Source organism: Pituophis catenifer, unplaced genomic scaffold (assembly GCF_029215685.1).
Source record: "Pituophis catenifer annectens isolate HBS135680 unplaced genomic scaffold, rPitCat1.0.hap2 SCAF_2, whole genome shotgun sequence".
NCBI classification, from domain to species: domain Eukaryota; kingdom Metazoa; phylum Chordata; class Lepidosauria; order Squamata; family Colubridae; genus Pituophis; species Pituophis catenifer.
In genome coordinates, this window is record NW_027256882.1 from 226,901,103 (window position 1) to 226,923,565 (window position 22,463).

A 22,463-nucleotide genomic window follows, 5' to 3' on the forward strand; every position below is an offset into this window, starting at 1 on the left:
CAAGAAATGAAATGTGTGTTATGGTCTTATGATACAAAAGCTGCCTTTTACATGTGCAGAATGTCAGACTGTATGTTGTATGAAAAGATGGCACTTCTTGATAAACCTTCAATATGTATGTCATCATTTTGATTTTATCTTATAGTAGCAGTCACTTTTTTTCTTTGTGGGTTATTGCTTTAACTTATAAACGGAATATTTAGTCTTTCTATCAATAACTTTTATTATCCCCAATTCTTACATACTGAGTTATCATATTCCAGTATTGGCGTGCTAAACAGAGAAAGCCCCTGTTGGTTAAGTAGAGTCAGGATCCTGCTGACAAAAATAAACAAAAATAAAACCATTTTCTGTACCTTTATGATACTCTGGCATGTAGAGAGTGGTAGGCCAACTAAACTAGTCCCATTGATCGACATAATCTGGTCTCCAATATTCAGCTTTCCAGATTTCTCTGCTGGTCCCCCATGCATCATATTGGCAATGATAACTGTAGGCAAGATGGATCCCCACCCGGATTCTACAATCACTACGCCTAGAATTTCACCTTTCTGCTTCTCAATGAAAACCTGGATGGAAGAGAACAAAAATCAGAAACAATTCTCTGTTATGAAATGTAGCAATCCTGCAAAGTAGCCCCAATTGGCAACACTTTTGGCTTAACCAAACAACTACAATATGAACATTTTAAAAAAGTTACTTTAATAAAAAGTATATAAAGCCATTATGTGTGTAACCGTTGAGTGGAAATAAAGCAAGTAAATATATTAGGATTTTAATTGAATATAAATATTTCCAAATTACAGGTACACTGGCTTCTACATGTAGTTTTTCAAACTTTATCATTAAAAACAACTTTAATTGTATGGAGACTTTTAAATAATTTTTCTGACAAATATTTTACATCAACAGGAGAGAAATTGCTGATAAAATAACTAGCTTTTTTCCCTGCTGCCACATCACAGTGATGTCCAACATGTCAAACATTAGAAAGTTGTGTCTTCAACAGAATGCAAAGCATGTTAATTCAAGGTGTGAACATTTTTAAAGATGAAAAAAGGAGAGAAGCTGTGAAAATTAGCTGAGAGGATTTTTAGCTGAAAAGTATTGCAAATAAAGAGGTGCGTACATCTTTACAGTTTTCAGACTTTGAGAAGTGGATCAGATCGTCATTGTACATATCTTGGGTATTGAGGAGGTCACTGTATTCCTTCTGACTCAGGTCTTCAGGATTTATTCCATTTGCCCTTAAGAACTCCTGGTATGCCACACTGAATGCCTGGCCAATGGACTGTGCAATTAATTGTGCCTATAGCAGTTGTAAAAGAAAAAAAAACATAATAGAATAGTTAAGGAAATCCAGTAGGAGCAGTTTTAAAAGGGGGTTTTCAACCCCACCATAAACTGGATGGTGAAATATATGGCAACTGCAATATATCAAACAATGTGTGACGGTGAGTAAGACCCAGGGCTTACAATGAGCCCGAGGGAGGTAGATGAATCCTAAAAAGTCATTTGGGTGCTCAATTTGAAAAGCTGCTTCAAATTACTAGCCTCAACAATTCCTTGGATGTAGCACTTTATGGAATAGCAAGCATGAGGGAGTGATTTTATTGTTCAGAATGTCTACTAGGCTCAAGCAATAAATGCTCATTTGCACCCTCTGAGATTTTCCCTTTAATATGATGAAGCTTTAAAGAAAGAGGTTCATCCCTAAAATAGATAACAAAACTGTATTTACAGAGTAGTTTTCCCTTTCTATGTAAGTTCTTGGTTTCGTCTATTCATGGCCAAGCCATAGTCATCATTCACTTGCAGCCATCATTCATGGCTTAGTGGATTAAAGAAAAACATAATAGTGTAGGTTTTGCATCATTTTCTCCTGGATTGTTCAAAATGATTATTCTTCTCTCAGCAAGTCTCAGGGTAGCACCCAGAATTAAGAAAACATATTCCCGTTTTTCTTATTCTTGCTGTACATGTTTCTCATCACCAAGTATTGATTATTGTAGGATTAATTTTAGTTGGTTGTAAAGTCCGGTTGTCATAATGATTGTCAGGGCCAGTTCAGATGCAGAAGAGAGAGAGGATCATCAGTCTAAGGGGATTCAGCTGAGAGTCACATAACAACTAAGCGAGGCAGCTATCCCTGGCCACACAAGACAAAGAGGTGGAGCTAACACCTCCCCTCTACTGCAAGTCTCCACAAAGGCGCTCAGCAAGACTATTGGCCAGAAAGAACCCTACCTTGTCAAAGAAACAAACTCGGATCTCACCACCCACATATAAGGGGCCAACTCTCTCGTTTACCTCACCATTGTGTTCCTCAGTTCCTTAGCAGCCTTCTTGTTTGTTCCACCTGCTTGCCATTAGAATTCTATTTAAAAACCATTTTAGAAAAGAGGCCTTACCCATCTCTCTGTGATTTCCATGGGCCAGGACATGGTCTGGAAGAAACAATAACTAGCAGAGTAGACAACTGACAACCTTTCTCTTACTGATAGGTTCCTTTCTATCAGGATCAGCACATGCATACTTTCATGCCCTACTCCTGATTGCAACAAACAGCCTGATGAAAGAGGAGCATTCTATATTAATTTCGAACAAAGAAATGACAAAGTTCCTTACATCTTCAGATTCAAAAACATGGCAGATCATTTTGTACTGCCTCTTCCCATCCTGAGAAGGATGAGATGCCTCCACATTATCTTGAGAATTTGATCTTGGCATTCGCCTTCGAGCCATCAATACAACTATATTTCCAATATCTGCAATGTAGGAAATTGTCCTCAAAGGATGATCCATCATCGTTTCCTAAAAAACAAAAACAAAAAAAACTTTGCATTAGTGTTCTTTATCTCTAACACAACCATATAAGAACACTGGCATTCCATATAAACGTGTTTTTCAAATTAAAGGAAATCTTTATCACCTATACAAATCAAGGAAGAATAAGAGTTGCCACCTGCCAGATCACAAAAGTCTTTTGTAAAGTACTTATCGGGATCATGACCTGTACAGGTAATCCTTGACGTAATTACAACCAGTTGTCTGATGATTATTTGCAATCACGGTGGCCTCAGAATGGATGCTTTATGGCCCATAAAGCACTTCCAGCCATCAAAGAAGTTGTGCTGCCCCCTTCACATGATCGTATTTTAGGCACTTGGCAACCTGACATTTATGACCAGTTGCCAAGTGCCTGGGAAGCACAAGATTACTATTTGCAATCTTCTCTGCTGGCTTCCCCGGAAAGTCAACGGACAGGAAAGGGATATTGGATTTGGGGTCTGTTCCCCCTGCTTGTTAAGGTATTTCCCCTCTGCTCTGTGCAGGGAGGAGAAATCCTTCTCCATGTTAGAGGAACAGACTTTAAATTTGGCGAAAATTCTAGAAAATGCTATTGTTCTGGAAGGTATTTTCCTCTCCAGCTAGTGAATGCCCATGTTCTGAGCTTTTCAGAATGATGATATTTGCTAGTGTTTTCACTAGGTTAAAAGTCCATTCCTCCAGCATCCCAAGGGATCTCTCCTTCAGAGTGGGGGAAAACCCTTGTCTCCCCATCTGATGAAAATGCTAGCAAACATCATCGTTCTCTTGACTGTTCTTTCTGATGGGGCAGGGGAGAGGATTTAGGCTTCCTGCCCTACCAATTGGGAAGTCCATTTAATGACTCACAAGATTGCTTAACAACTGACCAGAGAGAGCAAGGATTGCAATAATTAAGCAAAGCGGTCACATGGCATCTTGCTTAATGACCACTACGCTGAATAACTGTGATTCTGGGCCCAATTATGATCATAAGTAGAGTACTACCTGTACCTTATTTTGAAGAGGAATAACTTAGTCAATATACGTGAATTATGACTGATACTAATATGTAAATTTGAATATTTTAAAATTTAGGACTGTATTTTTTCTCTCGAAACTGTTGCTTGCTGGTATTCTTGATCACTCCAATAAGCATTCACTGCAAAAGTTATGTTTAAAATAAGAAATGAGATTTTTAACGTAAACGAATTTGGAAAGCAGTTAATTATTTCATCCTCTTACCAAAATTCTAAACTACTGTATGTTTTTTTTCCTAGTAAGGCAAGAAGTAAATGGAAATAAAGAAGAAATGGCTCCATGACCTATTTCCAATCCTTGTAAAATAGTTTATGCAGAGTTTGCTGTACCTGAGTGTCTGCATTTAGCACTTTTATTCTCTGTGTTGAAATGAAAAGATCCACTTCAGTCATGGGTTGAGATTCGCCTTCAGGAACCTGCAGTTGAAGTCATTTTTAGTTAGGAAACGTGTACTTCAGAAGCCATACTTTTTAAAATATTGGATTAGACATAAATAAAATAAATCTTACAAAATATACTATTTGACTGTGAAGTTAATGATAAGCAGAAATAGTATGAAATATGAGTGATGGACAAAATGATTAATTTCCTCCTAACTCTGGTCTGTGTGATATTTTTTCCTGACATGAAAACACATTGTCCTCTTTCTGGCATAGGGGATCTCTCTGGATTCTTTTAAATCAGTTCAACAGCCAATCTTTCATTAATTATGGCTAATGAGCTCAAGGCACAGTTAGGTAGAGATGAAGAGGTGGCATTATGCTATTTTGGCTACCCAAAAAGAAGAGCGGGGAAAATCAAGCCAATGTCCTACATATGCTCAGTATTCATTCCCCTCTTTCCCCAAAGTAAAAGCATGATCATAAAAAAAGGTTTTCATATGTATTCATATTCATGACATTTTGTTTTAGGTTGAAGCATGACCAGTTTATGAACGGTTAATCATAAGAACTGCAAAAATAGTAAAATAATCCCACTTCCAACTCCCACTACAATAAAATTGATTGTTAGGATTGATGAAAAAATTAATATAGTTCTAATGTAGAACTTGCTATGGCCATACAAACAGAAGTATTATTATGCTAAAATGAGCTATTCATAACATATGTACAATGCATGCTAAATATCACATTATTTTTTGTGGTTCCAGCCCCACCAATTACTGTGGTTAAAAAAAAAATCACCAAATAATATTGATATTATTTTTTATAACCGAAGGAGCAATAAATAAATTCATTAAAACCTCAACTGGCATAACACATCTATTTGTTGACAAAAAATAATTGCAAATGCTGAAAATGTTGGCCCTATGCTCTAGAATTTCATGTTATTGTATTTTGCTGTCCACTGAACTGTATTTGCATCAATATGCTTTCTATAATGTGTTTTTATATACGGCACATAATTATAGAATTTAAATTTTATATAAGAAAAGTAAGCCATTTGGTTGCATCCAGCAATTTTGTTACATCCATTAATTAAGTGAAATGAAATTTAAATATAAAATAAAATATAACTTTTTTGGAAAGAAAGAATTAATTTATAAAATTAAACATTCATCAGCTCTATATTTGGGATGTTCTTTTAGCAATAGCATATTTTCATTTCATTAATAATTATCTTATTATGGTCATGAAGTGGCTAATAACAAGCAAAAGATGAGCGAATTGGGCCACGTTATCTGACATATGTCAATTTACATGGTAGTTCGAACATTTAATGAAGAACATTTGCTGGATACAGTTTGTTTTTTAAAAAAATGTGACAAAGATGCAGAAAAAGCAAAATGAAATAGCAAAACCTAGACAACACATCAAGCTGATGAAATTGTACTGCACCTTCTTTCTGCTTTTGGCTAATTTCTGGGCCATCTGCTTAGCATGAAATAAACAAAGAAAGGAGAATAGTTAGCTAACATCTTGTAGAGATTCTGTCTACCAGGGATCTATAGCAGTTCACCTGTTGATGTTGCCTAATTAAATTGTATATACAGTATATTAGAACAGTCTTTCCAAACTACAGTCTGCCAGATATATAACATTACAACTTTTATATATTTCAACCAGCATGGCTCTTGGTGTTGACTAGGAATTGACTAGGTATTGTACTGCAATTGTATTTGCAGTACAATACATCAATATCACTGTTTTTCAACTTTGGAACTTTAAGATGTGTAGACTTCACCTTCAACATCAACACTATGAAATAAGACTAGCAACAATCAGTGGATATTATTTCCCCAGAGGATACCTGAAATAAACTCAGTTGGATGGTTTGCTAAATTGATCCTTTTCTCACTGCAAGGAGAATCTTACTAGTTTAAACTTACTTCTTAGGGACTGTGGCCTCCTTATAAAGCAGAATTCAATAAATGTTATCCACGAGATTATTTTCAAAATGAGGACATTGGTGCAAATTAATTCCAAACCAAACCAAACAATAACAAATAAAACACTTTTGGTCTGCTTTAGATATATGTCTTCATGTCACAATGTGAGATCAAACAATTATTTTGAATAGTAAATTACATATTAAAAAACAAAATAAAGTTTATTTTGATAAAATACTAGACATGGGGGTTGAATTAATTCCTGATTTGTAATAAAATAATCTATTTAGTCCTGTTTACTTGATTTATATACAGCCTTGCAAGTTCAAAGAAGCCCACAGAGAGCTCCTTCCTCCTCTTTTCTCCCCACAATTAACAATCTCGAGGATTGGCTGAGAGAGAATGACTGACCCAAAGCTCCTGCTGTTAGAATCTGGGTCTCCTTGTTCTTTGTCCAATATCTTACCACTACATACATCCTTGCAAATGCTGTTAGAGGTGACAAATGTGTTTCTATGAATGCAAGCCAAAAATATCATCCAACATTGTTGCTCATTATGCAGTGAAATTCCAGATCCTGATTTCTTAGCAACAGATTACCAGAAGATTTATTTAACTAGTGAAAGGAGTTTAACTAACTAAGGCTGCTTCATGTAAAAACAATGCATATCCTAAACTGACTAGACTGTATGGAGTTTGCTGAGGAAGACACACAAATAAAATAGATGCAAAAGGAAATGTTTTAATTTATGATACACTGCCATCCCCATCTGCTCCCATTGTACATAGGAGTTTGTGCTCCCTCTTTCCACATAAACAAGAAAATGCTCATTAAGCTGGAACAGATCACTGAAAATATATTTGTTAATGGAATTGCTTTCTTAATTCCAAGAGAATATTAGATTAGATTATTTTTTTATAATTTAAAAGACTGATAATGTGCCAAACATTAAGAAACAAGTCATTTTGCAACTTAGCTCTAGTTTCAAACCAATGTATTATTCATAGTGTCTCATCTGTTGTATGGTGGTTGATGGAGAACTTACAGCAAAACAATATGAACAAAGCTGATTTTGATTTCAAAAGAACCTCAAAATTTAGCAATATTTCATCTTTTTTTTCATATTGTAGAAAGCACACAAGCCTAACAGAACCATGTGACAGACATTTGTCATACAAACTTATACAAAATAAGGCATGACTTATTTCTGTGTTACTTTTTATGAAATTTTAATTTTGTGCCACTTTTGACAATGTGAAACAATTCAATTTATAAATATGTACTGTTTGTAACTTGTAACATATTTCAGTATTTGTTGTATTGCCCATACTCCAGCCAAAGTTAAGCATCTTTAACCATCCATTCGATTTAAGCTTAACAAAATCAACAAGGTTTAAGGAAGACTTGCTGATTGAGTAGTATCTATACCATTTCTAACATTAGTTTTTAAAAAAGACAGGTTAATCTCCAAAAGTACTTTTATACTTTTAAGATTCAAAAAACTTCAAACTCGCTAGAGTTAAACCACTATTTGTTTGATTGCTAATGAGCTTTGAATATGTCACTGGCAAAGCAGAACTCAATACAAGATAAAATGGAATGGAATTTTGCATGTTCTTATTAATTCATTTTGCATTTTATAGTTATTAATGAATGACCTGAAGAACTCAAATTTCACATCAAGGTTAAATCACCTTTAGAGAAACCAAACGGTGCCATTATTTGCATAGATTTATACGACTTTTAATTCTGCAGTAAGAAAGTACTCTGCTGATTTACTTCAGTACATTTGTTGTACAATATTTTAATTACCATATTAAGATGCTCAGTGCCATAATCTAAATAGTTACCTAAAGACCCAGATGTATTATATAAAAAGTCCTATTGAATGTAAATTAATCCAATTTTATGAAACATCGTCTGAATTGTTTCTCTTCTTTCTCTTGTAATTCCTGGTTCTTTGTGGACTCTTATTCACATATATGAATACGTAAAATAATTTAGGTTGAAATATTCTGAAATCTGAGATTTGACAGGTCCCATTTTACTTCCTCAAGTTATATGGGAAACAAGTTGTTCTTTATCAGATGCCTCAGTTCCCTTTTAACTGCCACATCAGTGTTGTCTTGGTTTATTGTAATCCTATTGATTCTGATAACTTGTCAATAATTTTTGGCAATTTTGACTTTCAGGGCCCAGCTGCTGTTAGCAAACTGACAACTGTAGAAACAATATTCCCCTTTCAGATGAGCATTTTTTGTCTCTGGAAGATAAATTTATTTGAATGTATTAGCTGCCTATTGGACTCAATTATAACAAAATATTAATCTACAAATTATGAAGGCAGACTGTGTATAAAAATGGCAAACATGTCAATTCAATAATAGAACCATTTCCGGAGTATGTTTCAGTACAGAGATAAAGTATGGATTATTCACAGTTACAACTCAGACATCAAGAGAGTGACTGATTTTCACCTTAATTCGGCTCACTGCTTCCTGAGCCTGCATCATTCTCACATTCTTGGACGGAGTTTTGTCTGAAAGGAGCTGAGTAGAGCCAAGATAATTGGCAGCAAATATGATTCCATCAATTAAATCTTCAGGATCACAAGGCCCTGGAACTACAGTATATAAAAATTGAATTATTGGGAAAAATTATATATTAACGGGAAATAATAGAATATATTATTATTGGTACTAGCATATGCAGTCTACAAATGGAATTCTGGTGTGGCTGAAATTCATCACTCCCAAAAAGATTTGATACAATCAGAAATGAACAGAAGGACTATCTTCTTCTCTATCACAGAGAAAACACTTGATAATCTAATTTATGTTGACATTTGTTTGTTCTGTTGGGAGAGAAGTGCCCCTTAAGCAAAACAACCTGAATGGATTTTTTTTCTCTCCCCCCATGTCAGAAAGGCACAGAGCGCACTCATGCCTCTGCCCTAGCAATGCCCATTATTCTTTAACCTTGATTATCCATCATTAGCTTGAAAGGAAAGCAATACTAACTGACATAACCAAAGTTTTGGGCAAAAAGGAAATTAAACACATGACCGTGTATTTAGCTTCATGACATGGTCACTATTCATCTTCAACAATAGCAACAACCCGTGGAGCTAGATAGGCAGCTAGAAGTAGACATCGATGGACCAGAGATGAGCTCTGTTGATTAAAATTGTTTTCTATAAATTGAGATTATTGTTTTAACTTCAGACATTGTAGTTTGGATTGTGAGATTCTTGCTGTTTTAACTTTGTACGTCACCCAGAATCACTGCCATGAGATTGTGAGAGAGGGACATATGAATGAATGAATGAATGAATGAATGAATGAATGATAAAATTTCACCGAGAAGTGGCTCTGACATAAACATCTATCTTAATTAAGTATCTGACATAGTAATACGAATGCACCTTTTGAAATGTGTGCAGTAACTTGAAAAGGGCAGAGGGAAAGAAGAAAACTCTAGTTTTTCTTGTTTTAGTTAGAAATGTTTATACAACAGGATTAGCTGGACCATTATTGAGGCATTATGAAGACCTCTGAAAAGCCCCTCCTGGATTTCAGTAATGTATCTTTTCTCCAGACTGCCCACAGTTTTTCAAACTTTCTTGGACACAAAAAGGACAAGATTTTGGATTTTCAAAATTCTAACAATTATGTGCATGCATGGTGATTGCCTGGACAAATCAGAAGTGATTTGCCATTGCTTCCTACCTAGGGCTGACACAGAATGATTGTCCCAAGGTTACCTAGCTGACTTTGTGACAAGGCAAGAACTTCTATTCACCTTGCCCGGTTTCAAGCTCAGTATCTTAATCACTATATCAAACTGGCTTTCCCAATGATTCACTTCTGCTTCTAAACCATGAAATTTACACATATACTTAGATGCAACCCTAGGAAAAAAGCTTACCTTGACTGTAGTATGGAACTCATACATTTATAAAGCACTACTTTCTAAAACATGTTTCAGGCTCAATGACGTAAAATGATGTTAGTGTTCTAAAATATTTTAATCACTGATAGGTAATTTATTTTATCAATAAGTGAATTAACAGGCTTGCTAATATAAGAAAATATAATGCATTTCTCCTTCAGCCCTACTGATATGAGAAAAGACAGTAAAAAAGTAACCCTCTGATTGATAATAGTGTGTGGCTTGATTTCAGAAGTAATTTGATGTTTCTATTGTCCTGGGTGGAAAGAAAATTCACAGATGAAAAGATAATATGCTCAAATACAACTGGGTTGCAGAGAATATCTACATATGCATAAAAGAAGTATTGGATACATACTCCAATATATGGAGTTTTGAAATTCTGTATTTATTGTCTCCTCATTTTCTGAGGCTGTGGGGGTGCAATGATTACAATGCAGTATTGCAGGCAAACTCACTGCTCAGTATCAGGAATTCAATTGTGACTGGCTCAAGGTTGACTCAGTCTTCCATCCTTCCGAGGTCAATAAAATGAGGACTCAGATTATTCGGGGCAATATGTTGGCTCTATAAACCACTTAGGGTGCTGTAAAGCATGAAGCAGTATACCAGTATATAAGTCTAAGTGCTCTTGCTATTCTGTTGAAAAAGTTATTTGCTTCTTCAGCAGTAGAATTTGTCACAGGGAAAACAGACTGTAGCAATTCATATAACTCTTCCACATGCATCAGTGCTATCACCTTGCTTAATAAAATAATACTTTCTAAGAACATACTGTACGTCCAATGAAGTTGAGCAATTCAAATTGTTCAATTCAATTATGCTACTTTTGTAACCTTATCAAAAAAGACAAATGTTGATTGCTAATAAAGTTTAGGATAGAAAAATGTTGGGGTAAAAGTCATACAAAGATAGATTTAAATTAAAACATCTATAAATATCTTCATATTTTTAATTAGTTGTTGCTAGCATCATTAAGAAATGTGAATTGTCATTCTAATTATATTAAGTTTTTTAGATGACTAAAGCAAATTTACTCTAGCAAATTAAAATGCCAAGCATATAGTAATTAGATCATGGAATTAAATCTTTTTGGTTCAACAAAAATCACATGGAACAAAATTAAATATGAAAATGTAATATAAAATTAATATTCAACCAAAATTGCAATGTTGGAATTAAACTATAAATGTTAGCATAATTTCAAAAAGTCATTTGAAGCACCTGTGTAATTAAAATGTAGGTGCCAATAACTGGAAAAAAAACTGTTATGCAAGTATTTGGAGAAGCATATCTTAATATGCTAGATGTAATTCATTCTCCAAGAATACATAGGATTGTAAATAGCCTAATTTATTGTTGACCTGTAAGGCTGTGATTGCAATACAACTTAATGAGATTTTATTTACGGATCTAGAATATTCTGAAGAATGTTCAGAACAAGAAGTAATGTGCTGCAATAGTAAATGTTTCAAAGTAGGACTGCAAGATGCATTACTTATCCTGTGTCATTGTCTCATAGATACAATTATCTCTGGGGTTTGTGGTGTTGAAAAAATAGGGAAAATAAAGTCATCTGCTGAATCCAGAGTTTTGCACAAAAGGCGTGAAATTTGTGTTGCAATGTCACAATACATATTTTGTTACTTAATCCCCAGTAGACATGCACAGAAAGGGTTATAAGGGCATAAGGAGTAAAAGAAAACATAATCAATCCACCCAATAAGGTCTATGGATACATAAACCAAAGGAAAAATAAGCAATAAAAATGTAAGCCACTAGCTATTTCAGGTGCTATTTATTCAATTTTCAGGTCTGGTTTTTTTTTTAATTTTTCTTCTTCTTTTTTTAAAAAAACAAACATCCATACATAATATGTTTGAACATAATTTAGTGTACAGCCAGAGGCATGCAAAATTATTACTCCTTACTGTTGCTTTCAATGCTAAACATCAGCATGCACAAAAATAACCTTGCTTTAAGGTGTGCTTAGATTCAGTTTACTTCTGATCTATTATAGAGGCAAATTAGCCATGCAGAATTAGTGATACATAGGTATATGTGGCCTAATAGCTGACTGAAAAGCACAAGTATCATAGAACCATTTTTTTAAAAAAAAGTACCATTTACAGATATGACTTGAATTACAGATAAACATGATTTGAATCTAAAATCTACCTATATGCCTTTTATATTGAAATGATTGTATGAGTTAATATAAAAGGACTACCGTAGGTACCAATCTTTTACTGTAGTTGGACAAAAACACTGGCTAGCATGTCAATTTAAAGTCAATGCAATGATTTCTCACTAGCCATTTACTATTAACACCACAGACCCTTGATTGTACAGATATGCAAAAGAGAAGATGTAAATGTGATCGTGATGGTGGAGGTTTTTTTTTCTTGAATCTGGCTAGGAAAATCATTATGTTCAATCCTATACTAGATACAACAAGCCAAAACAGAGGTGATGTGAAATGTGTGCTTCCTTTTTCTCTGTCAAATAGCAGGTAAGAGGAAATTGGTGAAAGAATGGTTGCTAGTTTTGCCACCAATTCAGTACCAAATAGGATCCCTTAAAGTGGTCCTGCCTGCATCAGGATAAATGCTCTGTTGACCCTAGGAGGAATTTTTATCTGGGAGAATTTGTTTAGAATTGTCTAAACAAATTAGAAGACTTGGAGAACTGCAAGAAAATGTGGCCTAGAATATCTTCCCCAGTATGAAAAAAGGTTTGAGAAAAACAACCAATAAATTGCTTTACAATAACTCTATTATGTTTAAAACAAAACACTAATTTATATTAAAAACATTAATAAGCTGTATCAATAAAACTAGAAACTTCAAAGTAAGTCACCACCATCATCATGAAGGAGAGTAAAGAGAATGGAAATGAAATTATAAACACCAGTTCCCAAATGGTGACCTATATTCCTTGAAATTCTTCTTCCTTTGGATCTTGTTGAATAAAACTTTCATTCAGAGTTTCCGATAAGGATTAATAGCAATCTACTCATTTTTGATGAAACAAAAATAGCATCATAGTGGAGATTGGTGCCCAGAAAGCCAATGCTGGATACCTCAGCACAAAGAAGAGATCATGAAATGAACCACTAGTTCTCCGGACAACCTGTAAGTAAACTGCAGAAACAAAACTTTTGTGGTTCACTCACTAGTTGAGCAGCTGAGAGGTGAAAGATTTCATCCAAATTCACAGTTGCCATGTAGCTTTGACTAACAATAAGTCAGTTAACCCTAATTTCTTAGCCACGTTTCGAATTATCCTACAGAATGAGATTTTCTTTTAGAGCAGATAATAACTCCTCTTGCTGAGTTTTAATTCTTACAGGATTACAAAATTAAAAGAAAATTTGAAGATTTAAAGTAGAAAGAACATTTGGCAAAAAGCTTAACAAGAGGTGATCTCAGGAAGCTTAAAACAGATGGTGGATTGCTATTTTTAAAAGATAGTTTTACAAATCTGTACTGGAGACACTAAAATTTAGTAAGGCAATTAACTCTGCTCATGGGAATGGTTTTTGCTTGCTACTGAAGAATGTGGACTATTGGTGGAATTATAAAACAAAAGATAAAAGTAACATGATTGGGTTCCTGATTGTAACTGTCAACCCTGAAGCTGACCTGACCGAAGCCATCTTGGAAGCTTCAGTGCTGCTACACTGGAGCTGAGGGATAGGGAGTGGGGATTTGAGATAGCGGGCTTTGCGAGAAGTGGCAAAACCCCATAATGTGCAAGTTGAAAAACGCCAGAGCTCCTAACAGCCATTCCGGGTCGGGAGCAAGGTCTACCTCTCAACAAAATACCTAAGATTAAAACTCCTGTGAAAGAAGCTAGGACCAAAGTTTATAGGGCCTTTCCCTATAGTGAACGTAATGAACCCTGTTACAGTACAGCTTAGTCTCCCTCACTTGCTACGGAAAGTGCATCCAGTCTTTCACAACAGTTTGTTAAAGCCAGCGGTAGACTCCCTGATCAGACCGGTGGATCAGGCAGCCGCAAAACCAATAGTGGTGCAGGGGGACATGCATTATGACGTAAAGAAGATTCTGGATTCAAAATTGCATAGGGGTAAGTTGCAGTACCTTATACAGTGGAAGGGGTACTCCCTCTCTGAACCCACTTGGGTCAAGAGCTGGGACATGATGGCAGATAGGTTGGTCAGTTTCATAATGAGTACCCCCAGAAACCTAAGGGGCCTCCAGGGGGAGGAAGGGGGGGCTAGACTGAATCTTGACTAACTTCTCTGTGCTTTCTTTTCTTTGCAGGAAGTCCTTTTCAATTAAGGGGGGGCGCCTGTCAACCCTGAAGCTGACCTGACTGAAGTCACGGAAGCTTCAGTACTGCCACACTCAAGCTGAGGGATAGGGAGGGGGAATTTGAGATAGCTGGGATTTCGTAGCCAAAACAAAATACTTTCTATTGGGAACCAAGTACATTCTCACAGCTGGTCAGAGGAAGGAGGAGTGATGTCACCAGGCAACCAGACAGTGGTGTGATTGGACCATGTGATTGTTTTGAGAAAGTGACAAACTTTTACTTTTAATTAGGTGAAAACCGCGGGAACCTTCAGACTCAATTTTCACCAGACTTGTGCCAATATGATATATCCAATAAAGCTATTCTTTGAGGAATCTACCTGCCTCAGAGTTTTGCTTGCTATGAGTCTATTGCTTGGAACCCTGACAGTAACCATGAAAATATAAATGTGATGTGGATTTGAAATTATAGCATAAATGGGACTGAAGGGGAAGTTTGATTTTCTTTTTTGCTTTGTTTGAACCTTTCGCTCTTGGATTATAACAGTGATGACTCAAAAGACTGCATGACTAAAAAGAATTTTGCAAACAGCCTTCAGAGAAAGCAATTACATTTAGATTTATTTCAAGTGTTTGATCAATTTGGCAAAAAAATGCCTGAGTCACTGATTCCAAATTCACAGCTTTGGGAAAAAAATAGATGAAGGCACAGAAGTGGAGATAAATAGATTGTAAAATAAATTCATGATTTGCAAGAATAAGAAATGTTCTAAGAGATAATTTTGTCCATTTTGCGAAAAAGAAGACAAGGGATCAAGTCCTGCAACATTTTAATATAAAACTGAAGATCAATAATGCAAATATAATTGTCCTAAAAGAAATCCCTATCAACTTCTATGTAGAAGAAAGAATACTCCTACCTGACTTATGCAAAAAATTATGATTTGCAAAAAAAAAGATTCCATTTCACTGGAATATATTAGGTGTGAATTTTTTACTTTTAAATGGGAGACATTTGACGGAATTCTATTTAAAAGACAAGGTAATTTTTAGAAAACTTTAACGAAGAACTGGGATATTGCAGAGGAGACAATAGAAAAATCACAACAGATATAAAAGGAATCTGGAAGAGATAATTTTGAATTAGAGCTACATGTATTGACTTTTCTAAATTTTTGGCTTAGTTATGGATTACAAAGATCTAACGTGGAATTTAAACAGAGCAATCTTTTCAATGAATTCTATTTTACAAGGGAAAAATGCTAGCGTTTTACAGTAATATAGCACTATACATAAAGTAAGACAAGATTTGACTTCAACAAGCAATTATAGACTAATATCATTATTGATTGATTATAAGATATTCACAATGAACATAGCTGATAGACTGTAAATATTTATTTTATTCATGAAGCTCAATATAGGTTTTTATCTAAAAGATAGTTAAAAGTTAATGTCCTTAGACATTGTTGTGGAATATTTGGAACAACATAATGAGAAACAAGCTGCATTATTTTTTTTCACGCAGAAAAAGCTTTTGACAATTTGAACTGAATTGTATTATTTAAAGTTTGGGATTATCTGAATTTGAGAGTATTTTATAAAATGAGTAAAGTAGATTTATACTTTGTTGAAAACACAAATTATTGTTAAAGAAGATCTAACAAAAACATATGCAATACCAAAAGGAACAAGGCAGGGCTGTCCATTGTCCCCTCTTCTGTTGAGTTTGGTTCTCAAAATTGAATAGAGACATTAGACAGCATGAGAGGATTATGGGAGGTAAAATTTTTAAGAGACTTATTAAGTGAAGACATTTTATAGATGCGGGTTTTGATGCTAGTTTTGGAAGATCCTTTAAAGGGAACTGAAATATTAATGGAAGGCTAAAAGAACCGGTTGTTGTTTTTAGCATATGGCATTGTTACATTAGTCAGATCACCATGGTTTTGCAGTGAAGTATTTTGGCTGCCAATTTACCAGCGCTCTTGTAGGACATGCTTGAGCACTGCCTAAAATGCACCAGAGGAGAGTGAGCTGTCTTCGCACCAGAAAGACAAGTGACTCTCCTGCAGTGTCATCCTAAACCCTTTGCCAGAGCTGCCTTGTAAATGAGCACTGCAACTGGGAAGGTTCAGAACCGGCAGGAACCTACTGCCTGCACAGAAAACCAACCTGTCTCCCCACTAAAGTGGTACCTATTTATCTACTTACATAGAACATGCTTTCAAGCTATTAGGTGGACAGAAGCTGAGGCGATAGGAGTTCACCCCACCACACAGTGCTAGGACTCGAACTGCTGGACCAGAGACCATCTTCACCATCACTAAGCTGCTGCACCTCTAAAAGAACTGATACATTGGCTGGTTTTAAGGTTAACAAACAGAAGGCAAAGATGTTAACAAAAACTATGAAGATATAAGATCAAAAATAAGAATAAAATGGGTTTTAAGGTTGAGAAAAAGATAAAATACTTGGGTATTAATATGACAAATATGAATTGTATCTTATCTCAAAATAATTATGCTAAGACATGGAATGAAATAAAAAAAATATATGTTAAGATGGGTGAAAACACAATGTCATTGCTAGGGAGAATTTCTACAATTAACATGAATGAATGCTATTTTTTTGTTCAGGACAATATCCATTTGGACATTGTACATCAATTATGTGGAAAGGTCTATCTAAATTTGTTTGGCAGGAGAAAAATCATGAGTTGGATATAAGGTGTTACCAGATACAAAAAACAAAAAGGAAGACTGGGGTCAACTGAGTTGAAATTATATTTTGCAGGTTGCCGTTTATAGTTTGGATGAAAGAGTGGATGTTGCTGATAAACAGGGGGCTTTTGCAACTAGAAGAACATGATCTGAGATTTGGAGGGCATGGATATTTATGGTATAATAAAGCTAAGGTTAATGTAGATTTTAAAAATAATTTTGTTAGATGTGCAATATTGAAAATATGGAACAAACATGAACCCAGATTGTGCCTAAAAATATCTTTGTAGCTCTCAGCACTAGATGAACTTCATTGAAGAAAAATGATAAGTAAACACAAATTACTAACCTATGGCATTGCAATATTGCAATTTTTGTCAAGAAGAATCCAAAATAAAATAAAGAGAATATCTTGAAACAGAAGGCTACACTTGTCAATGGTTTTCTCATGTACAATTATTAGAAATATTTAGGTATTGGTTTTAAGTATTGTTAAGACTGAGTTTGAAATAGAACTGTGTACAAAGGATGAACATGTTATTAAAATGTATAAATGTCTGCTGAAAAACAAGTGAAGGAAGATATAAAATTTGATTATAATGTATAAATGGAACAGTGGGAGAATATGCACTCAAAAGGATTAAAATATACATTATGTTATAATCTTTAAATGTATTTTTAATAAAATGATATATTGCTGGTATATTTCAAATGAAAACTTCTCTATAATATATAAATATATAATATATGAAAGTACTTCAAATTTATGATGGATATTTTAGCATACTTTATAGTTGCTAAACTGCTGAAAATTTTAACTCAATAACATTATATAATAACATATATTAATTCAGAAGATTTTAAAGATTAATATACCATTGAAACCAGAGGTGTTTCTTTTGGAACCGATCAATAAACTGTTGGGAAGAAGTCAATGAACTTTACTTTTATACATACATTTATACAAAGGTGGAAAGATTTGACATTACACACAATGGAGGAATGGATGGTGAAGATGATGGAACTTACTGAGATGGTTAAATTAATTGCTTTGATCAGAGAAAAGAGACTAAGTTTAATGCTGACTGGAGACTTCTTACAGACTTTTTGTGTGAATAGAAAAAAAATGAAATTATGATATATGTTCTACTCAGTATGACGAATAGAAAAAAAAAATTATAGAAAAATGTGACCCAGAATAAGAGATTAATTTACATCTATAGCTATAACTGCTGTAAAAAAAATCAGAAGCTACTTTTTAATATTTTGTTTCTTTTTTTTTTCCCTGCACTTTTGGCTTTGCCTTTTTCTTCCTTCTTTTTTCTTCCTTTTAAATTAGTTTTTGTTAGTTTTTCTTTTTCTTTTTAAAACTTGTAATAAAATTATATGACTATAACTCTAATTCAACTGCTGACAGACAAAACAATTGAAGAAGCTAGTGTTCTAATCAAGTTTATTGTTTTCTTTCCAGTGTTATCTCTTTTAGCCAATTCCTATTTCTAAAAATCCACAAATCTTGAAAGTTGTTATTTTTTAAACAGATGAATCATTCAGGGATGACATTTCTTTCTCGGCAATCTCAAGTGATAAAGCCTGCTTCTTTCTCAGATGTTCTTCTATTCTTTATGCATAAATAGAGATCTCAGAAAACATTCAAATGAATCTGAAAACTTTTCAGTTTAATAATTCATCCCACTTTATATATCCGTATAGACCAATTTAAATTTAAACAAAAGACAGGTTGACAGCTTACCTTCAACATAGGTTGGGAAAGAAGCCAAGCTCTTCCTTGACTGTAATTAAGACAAACAGGATATCAAACCAAGCTAAGCATGCTGAGGTTTGCATTAAAAAGCCTTTCATGCAGACCTGGCAGTTATTCATCACACAATGACATTATTACCCAATCTCTGCAGACAGCCTATTAAGAAATACTTAAACATGTTTCAAAGTATTAGTTCTTTATTAATAAGTTATTCTGAAATGTATACCCTTAGCATTAATTAAGACTTTCCAGATTTACATAAGTACCGGTATATAAATGTTAATATTTCTAACACACAAGATGTCATTAAGAAAAATAATGCAAAGTATTCAAGGATTTCAATATCGAGGACTTCCAGGGAAAAAATAATGAACGGAAGATCCCTCCACTAAAAGCAGGGCTAACAAAAGTGGCAGAATGAAAAGCCACTGAATAGACCACTGCTTTGTAATTCCTCTCTGGACAAGGAGAGGACTTGAGATCACACACAACTTGGTCCACAAGAGGAGACCACAAGTCCACAACCTCCAGTGAGTGTGAAGCTCTGGATAGGCATCTTTGTTCAAATTATGGATGGTGGCTTTATGGACACTGATTGCATACTTCCATTTTTAATCACTTTTGAAACTGCTTCTGCTTTTCACCCATTAGGAACTTCCATATCAATGTTTTACAGCACCAGGTAAGTTTCCTTCAATCCTTAGCAAAAGAAGTTTTAAACATAAATTTGGGGACTTTAAAAAATCATTTTCGGAATAAATAACAAAAGGATTATTAGAACTTGGATTTTGGAAAGTTACAAACAGATGAAAGGGGCTAGAGGCCTTTGAAATAAGATTTTGAAATTAATTATGAGAATCCTTCCTGTTGGAAGGGGAAAATCCTGTTGTTTTTAAATTCTTTTTTAAAAAAATGTTAGGATGGAACTTTGAAAGTTGGACACTAGAGAGAACCAGAAGGAACTAATTACAATTAATGGAAAACACTTGAATTTGACTTACTAATAAAGAATGGAGCAAAATACTTTAACATGGGCCTATTGAAGGAAATTTGTGAACAATAGACCCAGAAGTTAATGTTAAGACTGACTGCCATTATAGGCAGACTATGTTTAAAGGATATGATGGAAGACGAACAATTTTTACCAGACAAAACTAAGACTGATTTGATAGTGGATTTAAAAATGACAGGCATTAAAAATAATGATATGGGAAAAGATGCTACACTGGATATACAAATGAAACTGGTCAGTGTCTTAATAAGTAAAAAGGGATATACAAATAACAAACCAAAAGAGTGACCTGGACAACTTTCCTATACTGGATTTTCCTACATTACATAACAAACTTTTTAAAATGTTGAAGCGTTTTGAGAGAAGGGACAATAGACTTAATAGACTTTTGCTAACTAGGATTGAATAATTAGGCTTTAAGGATTTGTTTATAGCTAAGAGATGAGATATGGGTAGAAAATACCATTTGCTGTATTTTAAGAGAAGATGATACATTACTAAAATTGTTTAGACTTGCTGTGATTAAGTTATTTCTTTATATATTTCTTTCTTTTCTATTTTTCTTTCTAGTTTCTTTCTTTTTCTGCATTTTCTAGTTTTTAGTTTTATTCTTTTGTGTGTTTTATTAGTTTGCACTAATTTTTATCTGTTTAATTGTAATCTATATATCTATATACTATTAAAACTGTAGTTCCTGTAACCTTTAACTGGGTGAAATTGCATCATAGGTAACAGTTTTTAAACCAAAGTACTTCGAACGAGCTAACTTACAGGATGCATTTAAAATCCAACACCCATGGCTTCTATGGAAAGTTGGCAAATTTTATAAAATATTTTATGACATAAACATTATCATAAAATGGTTGATGATATAAAACAAAATGCCATAAAATGTTTCCTGTGCTGATGTTTCATGTGCTATAAAGTTCAACATGGGTTATTTTCAAGGCAGATATGTTTCTGAATGCATCCCTGAATTTTTATTAACTTTTCCAGTATGTTAAAAGTTCTGTCATTGCTGAAGGCACTGTGGAATTTGGTAATGAAATATTTTTGAATTATGATGGGTTGTCTAGTGTTTAATAAAATTACTATTTAAAAAGGATTTATATATCCAGAATTGTGATAAAAGCTTTAAGCTGTCCTCTAGTCAGTTCAGACTACTAAACATATGAACACTACATCCTAAGATATAACATAGTTTAGAATTTTCTTGGTTTAACACAATATTTGAACCCATCCAAATTAAGAAATCATGATTGATCATGATTGATATCAATCACAATGTATGAGTTCGAACTTTTTTGCTAAAAAAAAACACCAAATAAATTATGTTTTTTTGCTATTACTAAATCAGGCAGTCTGGAATATAATTCTGAGAAACATATAAAAGATTCAGCCATATGTATGTGCAGTTAACCGCAGAATTTATTAGTGACAGAAAGCAGTAAGACATATGCATTTGAGCAGTTTCAAAAAAACCCAGATCAATCTATATTTCAAAATTATTTCTTCAGGACAAAGCCAAATAGCAACAATTTTTAGAGATATTCAAGTATATATTTACCACTAACAGTTTATAACTGAAACTACTTTTCAATGGGTTTTTACTTGTAATTTTGAAAATGATCAATGGTATTTGATGTTAACTTTTAGAAGTAGTTTTACTTCTAAAGATGAAACAATAGTTAATCCTTAAATTTGTACTACAGAATTGGCAGAAAACATTTGCTGGAGTACACTATTTTAACTTAAAATGAATGAAGAGCATCTATATTATTGGCTTCTTTATCACAAGGATTTTATGAGCAAGTCAATCAAATTATGTGGTTTATTAGTTTTGTTATTATTACATACATAATGTTTGATGTGATAAAGATTCATTTGAAAGTATATAGGTTTGTCAATGTTGCAATAGCTTGGAATAAGAAAACCGCAGATCCAAGTGAGAAAAAAGTTACTACCAAATAATAGAAAAGGGCCTGCTAACAAGGCAGTTTCTGAAAATTAAGCATTAGGTAAAATTCTGACATCTGTTTTCACAGAAGAAATTATCACTGGGATCATCACCTGATCCATTACATGCCTGCAATTATTTTTGATCCCACTATACTAATAAGCCCTTTAAATAATTTATACAATTGCAATGAACAGGTTATATAGTACATTGTCTACTATATTCAATAGACGTGACAATAAAGCAGCATAATTAAATGTATAAAGTTTCTGAGAACAGCTTGCTATCATGTGCACAAAAGGTTTGATTCATTCTGGCTGCTGTTATTACTATAAGCCTAGATTCCTTCCGAAATAGAATGTATATGGTGAAAGGTTGAAATTTGTATTCTTTGTAACAAAGAACTCTGTGTGCAATATTCTGATTAATCTTGCCTTAAATATTTGGTTTTATACAAAAATGATTATATGATTCCTCTCTCCATCACCTTGAACCATTGGTCTTGGTTGTGTTAAGTTCTCTTACAGAAGGGAATGAAGAGGAAGACAGAAAAGGGGGAGACTGTCAGAGATAAAACATGTCACAACTAACTTTGG

General features: G+C 34.0%; 1 protein-coding gene across 2 annotated transcripts in view; it reads right to left on the bottom strand.

The window, feature by feature from the left end:
• APBA1 (amyloid beta precursor protein binding family A member 1) overlaps positions 1-22,463 on the bottom strand; it is a 91,302-nt gene that overhangs the window by 4,252 nt on the left and 64,587 nt on the right. For both annotated transcript variants that reach the window (XM_070935595.1, XM_070935594.1), the window contains exons 4-10: positions 18,887-18,926; positions 8,657-8,802; positions 5,688-5,720; positions 4,179-4,265; positions 2,629-2,814; positions 1,130-1,309; positions 357-569 (exon numbers count right to left, since the gene is read on the bottom strand). In XM_070935595.1, coding sequence (XP_070791696.1) covers positions 357-569; positions 1,130-1,309; positions 2,629-2,814; positions 4,179-4,265; positions 5,688-5,720; positions 8,657-8,802; positions 18,887-18,926 — 885 coding nt within the window. The remainder of the gene's footprint in view (positions 1-356; positions 570-1,129; positions 1,310-2,628; positions 2,815-4,178; positions 4,266-5,687; positions 5,721-8,656; positions 8,803-18,886; positions 18,927-22,463) is intronic.